The sequence below is a fragment of the Martes martes genome (genome assembly GCF_963455335.1).
Source record: "Martes martes genome assembly, chromosome: 14".
NCBI lineage: Eukaryota > Metazoa > Chordata > Mammalia > Carnivora > Mustelidae > Martes > Martes martes.
The window spans coordinates 36,590,411-36,596,410 of NC_137902.1; the positions used below are offsets into that span (position 1 = coordinate 36,590,411).

Consider the following 6,000-nt stretch of genomic DNA (forward strand, 5'->3'; position numbering starts at 1 on the left):
TACGAAAATTAATCTTATACCCTTCACAAAAATGAATTCAAAATGGATACAACCCTAAATGTAAAACACAAAACTATTAAAGTTCTAGAAAATCCAGATCACCTTGGGTTTGGCTATGACTTTTTAGATTTAACACAAAAGGCATTCTTAGCTTGTGAGCAATACAAAAACAGTCCAATGCTTACAGCCCCTTGTGTTAAGTGAAAGAAGGCAGACCTAAAAGACTACATGATGCATGATTCCACGTAAATACCAAGAGGCACTTATCTCTTTCTCCCTTTTTACTTTCTTTCTTGATTTTTTTTTTTAAAGATTGATTGATTGATTGATTTTAGAGAGAGAAAAAGAGAATGCAAGAGGTGGGGAGGGGCAGAAAGAGGGAGAGAGCAAATCCCAGGTGGGCTCCCCACTGAGTGCAGAGCCCAGACATGAGGCTTCATCCCATGACCCTGAGATTGTGACTTGAACTTAAGTTAAGAATTGGATGCTCAACCAACTGAGACACCCAGGCACCCCTCTTTCTTGATTTATGATTAAATGAGCTCAAGTAAAAAACCCTGACATATGATGGATATTTAATAAGTATTATTTTTTTAATTTATGTTCCCCTTCCCCTTCCATCATTCTTTAAAATAGTCCATCTCTCTAAGGCATCAAAATTAACAATAGAAAATATAACAAAGAGGATATAAATGGATTGAAAAGTAAATGTGTAAGAAATAAACTCTAGGGGCACCTGGGTGGCTCAGTCGGTGAAATGGCTGACTCTTGTGATTTTGGTTCAAGTCAGGATCTCAGGGTCCTAGAATGGAGCCTGCGTCAGGCTGCAGGTTCAGTGGAGGGGAGTCTACAGCTCCCCCTGCTGGAGCTCTCTCTCTCTCCTCCTTTCTCCCTCTATCTCTTAAATAACAAATAAATAAATCATTTTTTTAAAAAAAGGAATAACGTCTACAAAGACACACAACAAACAGTAGTAGTAGGTAGGGTGGTAGAAAGAAGGACTTCTACTTTTTAAACACTATTGAGTTATTTTAATTTAATTTAACTAAATTAAAATTCTAAAATCCCTGCAATTCCTAGGGGCACAGTGGAATATTTTACATTTTTGAGGGAATCACAGGCATAGTTCAACATACTTGACATATGTTGAACACCATGAACAATCAGCTTCAAGTAGCTCACAGTTTCAATGTGAGATCATAGTATTTCTTTTGTTGTCATATCTCGGAGAAGCTGGATTTTCAGTGGTTGCTGTGATTTAAAAAAATAAAATAAAAAGTACTACCCTAAAACAAAGAAGAATAGGAAATAAAGTTGGCAATACCTAATCTGATTCCAAATCTTGAAAAGTTATGAAGTGGCAAGAAGGTATTATCTTTTTTTTTTTTTAAAGATTTTATTTATTTATTTGACAGAGAGAGAGAGTGAGAGCAGGAACACAAGCACGGGGAGTAGGAGAGGGAGAAGCAGGCTTCCCGCAGAACAGGAAGTCTGATGAAGGGCTTAATCCCAGGACCCTGCAACCATGACCTGATCTGAAGGCAGATGCTTAACCGACTGAGCCACCCAGGTGCCCTTGGAAGGTTATTACCTTTACATTAAATAACTGTGGTAATTCTTAAAGAAAGTAATTTTTTTAATTTTTTTAATTTTTTTTAAAGATTTTTAAAGATTTAAAGATGGAGATCACAAGTAGGCAGAGAGGCAGGCAGAGAGAGAGGAGGAAGCAGGCTCCCCGCCGAGCAGAGAGCCCCACGCGGGGCTCGATCCCAGGACCCTAGGATCACGATCGGAGCCAAAGGCAGAGGCCTCAACCCACTGAGCCACCCAGGCGCCCCAAGAAAGTAATTTTTTTAATTTACATTAATTTTTTCAAATGGCTCTTGGTTAAGTATAGATAGTTATATATTAAGTAGTTTGGACCTACCACTTAGAAGAACTGATATATTTAGGGTGCCACGAAAAAATTACTGAGATAGAAGGTTGCCTCAAACCCACAAAGTCTGGAAAGCTCTGGTCATACCTGTCGGCAAGTGTGTGTGTGCCACACATATTTCCACTCAATTACGATAATCAACATAATACTTTTCTAGTACTTACCTCAGTGCTTGAAGCAACTAAAGAAAATTCACGAGAGAGATTAAGCTTAACGCCATCAAAATTTATTTCCGAAGGCCTTGCAATTGGATCAGCACTAACAACATAAGATGGTCTAGGCACTCCATCTTGATTTAAATTAGATTCCATTCTGCAAAAATAACAGTAACTTCAGATAATCTTAATAAATTAGCATCTAAGCCACCCATGGTTTAAGAATTGAGTCCAGTCCACTACTAACCCCCATATAACTAGATTTCCAAAGAAGGAAAACATTAGACTGCCTCATCTGTAACTAGATGACCCAGGGAAAAGACAATGATCCAATTATTTACAGATTCTGAATAAAATAATATTGGCCACAGCCTACCACTACGACTCATATGACCCAACCTATAGGTAGATTCATCCAAAGAGATTTCATGAGCAAAGGTAGTCCATTACGTAAGACAGTATAAAACATTCAATCTCTGCCTGAAATCCTCTCAGAAATCAAATAAGAGTAATTTATAATCTTGTGTTATTTTAGTTATTTAATGTCTTCTGAGAATGTTACCTACAAACTCTGTAACATTTTAGCATTTAAGAGCTAAACTCAGTTATCTGCACAATTAAACTCTTTCTACTGAATTCTTCCAAATAATGCAAGTGAAAAGTGAAGTAATGTGTGACACTCTGTAAGGCTTAAAAATTAAGGTGAATATGGAATAATGCATCAAAATGTTACAACTAAATTAAAGCTTAACTAAAAAAATTTTAACATTCTAATAGTTATTGACAATCTACTAGATGAATAATACCATGAAGAAAGAGAGCTCCCTGCTGTTCTTTGACAATATGATGAAATATCAGAATGGTACTCCCAAACTAGGGTTCCTGGCTCAGGAAGGCAGTAATGGGCATCCATATGTGTTATATAAAAAAGCCAAAGATGGCCTTTGTATATTGGCCCTATGTTGTTTACTTCTTTACAGGCCAAAAATATTAATTCAAAAACCCATTAGGTACCAGACTCAAATTTTTATGCATCAATTTGCTTTTAATATAGCTCAAATTACTTTTTTTTAAAAAGTCACTTAGAGTCTAACTAGTTTGCACATCCCAGAAACTACACCCATCTGCTAGTCACAAACAAATTCAGGACCAAAAGACGGAAACCACTAATGCCTTTTGGAGTTCTCTGACCCGGGGACTCCCCACTGTGCTGTAGAGAAAAATCACTTAAGACCATAAGCTCCCAATTCTAATTTTTCCTCTCCTTCCCCTCCCAATCCCCTAGTTCTCTTGCCTTTTTACCCTTCTAGTGGTCCTTCACTCTAGTTCCTGGAAGGTCTCATGCTGTGGGGGATTTCCCTTGCATGCAATCCTGTCAAAGTGCTACTCCAGTAAAGCTCCTTGTGTGTGATACCGCCATACCGTGGTCATAGCTTTCTCCTTGATCAGCCCTGAAACCCACAAACTCAATACAACAGGGTTGTGTTTTTGTTTTTCCTAAATCTCCAAAGACAAAGGAAATTATTTACTGTGCACAAAGCCCAGCAAACTACAAGATCAACCAACCATACACTTAAACAAGTTTAGTACCTTGGCTGCTTCTGTCTTTACTGTATTAAATCAGTGACATAATAAAAATGGGATAATTACTTAAATGTAGTTTGATAGACTATTTCAAACATGCAATGTACGGGTGAAAATTAAGAAAAGGGGTATGTGATAGAGTAAAAATAACCACTGATCTACAACATAGAGGAAAAGTGTGCAAAAACATTAAAGCACTGGCTTGACATCACATAAATCAAATTTTATGGAAATGCCCATGAATTTGGAAGATAAATTTCACTTTGTCTTCCATTACTTTCTGGTTTAAAAAACAGGTAAATTTTTTATTAAATTATTGAATTAAAAAGAATAACTAGGGGCGCCTGGGTGGCTCAGTAGGTTAAGCCTCTGCCTTCAGCTCAGGCCGAGATCCCAGGGTCCTGGGATCAAGCCCACATCGGGCTCTCTGCTCAGTAGGGAGCCTGCGTCCCCCTCTCTCTCTGCCTGCCTCTCTGCCTACTTGTGATCTCTGTCAAATAAATTAATAAAATCTTTAAAAAAAAAAAAAAGAATAACTATCTCTTTTAAAAAGTAAGGTTACAGTATTTGTACTTGTTCATATGTTTAGTTTCAATAAACTGCCTCCTAACATTTATAAAATTGTTGAGACGTACTGTCACATCTTGTACTTTTGGTTAACTTCTACTTGCATGTGAGAAGTTGACTTCTCCCTAACTAGACTACAAATCTCTTGACAGCAAGAACTTTCTTTGTCTTATACTATTCTGTATCCCCTACAACAAATTCAGAGATGCATGAGTGATAAAAACTCCCTGTCTGATGACTTAAATAGTAATAATAAAATCCTCTAAACCAAAAAAATATAAAAATTGGTACTACTCTTTCAGTGATAATTATCTTTAGCAGCAGCAGGGTTCAAGACTTCATTTCTCATTTCAGAAGGCTGTTCCCATGACTGAAAAACTGCATCTTTTATCTTCTCTCCAGTGAGAGACCATGGTTGAACACTGGTGAAAAATAACAAATCTGCTACTGAATGAGGTTTCTGAATGTCATCCACAAAATGCAGTCTCAAGTATCTATCATCTAATTGATGAATCCTTTATATGATTTTTCAAATTGAAGTGTTGGGTCTTGGACATCTAATAATATAGAGAGAGAAAGAGAGAGAGAGATCGCTGCTTCTGGGTAAACATGCTACTTGGTTTTAAAACCAACAAAAGCAAACCTGAATCTGGTCACTTTAAGCAAGGATGGCTTAAGGCACGAACTTGTGTCAACCAATCATTCAGCAAAGAATATTAGAGGGTGTGTCAGGCAGGAATCACTGAAGCAGGTAGTGGAACGACATGGAGGGAAACATTCTAAAGAGGGGGATGAGAGCAGTCATTGAATTCGCCACACACACTCCCTTCCACTTGGTACTGCAAAGCGTAAGAGGGCAAGCCCCAGGCACCTGCGGCAGCCTGGAAATTAACGTACAGATGGCCGCGACAGGGCTCCCTGCAAAAAGAGGTCATAGCACCTGCCAAGCAAACTGCTCACCTCGGGGATTCAGAATACTAGGCTTGGCAATGGAGACCTGCGCCTCAACAGCAGCAGCAGCAAAGCAACAGTAAAAACATTAATGACTGCAAACACCTGGTGCCTAATATATACTAGCACTGTTTCTAACAGCTTTCCATACTGTATTATCTTCACAAGGACCGAAAAAAGTAAGTACTATTATTAGTAGCCCTTTTAACAGATGACCCAGAGAGATTAAATACGTTGCCTTGCCTCCCTCAGCGAATATGCGGTGGAGACAAGATTTAAGCTCCAACCCAAGTAGTACGGCTCAACCCTACGGTGCAAAGGCGGCGCCCACTGTCCCCAGGAGCACCCATCGCCCTACAACCCAGTTCCTGAGAGTAACCTCACGAGCATCGCGATCCCCGTCGGAGGCACTCACACCGCCAGCGCGTTTCCCAGCCTCGGACCTCGTATATGCGCAGTCACCCCACCTCCTTCCTCGCACCCTCACCTGGACGCACCGCTTCACCTGCAAAAATTGTCTGGGCTGCCCAACCTGCGCGCAGCACCGCGGTGTTTTCGTTTTCAAATTCAAACAATGGCGGCGAAGTTAGCGCAGGGTACGCTGGGAGTGGGCGGAGCTTCCGGAAAGAAGCCCGGGAGCGCAGAGGCTCGCGCGATGGGTTTCCCACCCGCTCCCGGAAGAAGCTTTCAAATCTGGGGCGGATCTCAGGACGCGGGTAGTCACTGGGTGGAGGGGCAGGTGGGCCGGGGGCGGGAGGAGGGCTGGGGCTCCGCCCAGTCAGGTGTGCGTGGCGGACTGGGCCGCTG

General features: G+C 40.5%; 1 protein-coding gene across 1 annotated transcript in view; it reads right to left on the reverse strand.

The window, feature by feature from the left end:
• Nucleotides 1–5,769, reverse strand: part of KIF20B (kinesin family member 20B) — a 77,888-nt gene extending 72,119 nt beyond the window's left edge. Inside the window, exons 1-2 of the mRNA XM_080823448.1 lie at nucleotides 5,691–5,769; nucleotides 2,101–2,248 (exon numbers count right to left, since the gene is read on the reverse strand). Of these exons, the coding sequence (XP_080679574.1) occupies nucleotides 2,101–2,247 (147 nt within the window). The 5' untranslated portion in view covers nucleotide 2,248; nucleotides 5,691–5,769. The remainder of the gene's footprint in view (nucleotides 1–2,100; nucleotides 2,249–5,690) is intronic.
• Between the last annotated feature and the right edge of the window lie 231 nt (nucleotides 5,770–6,000).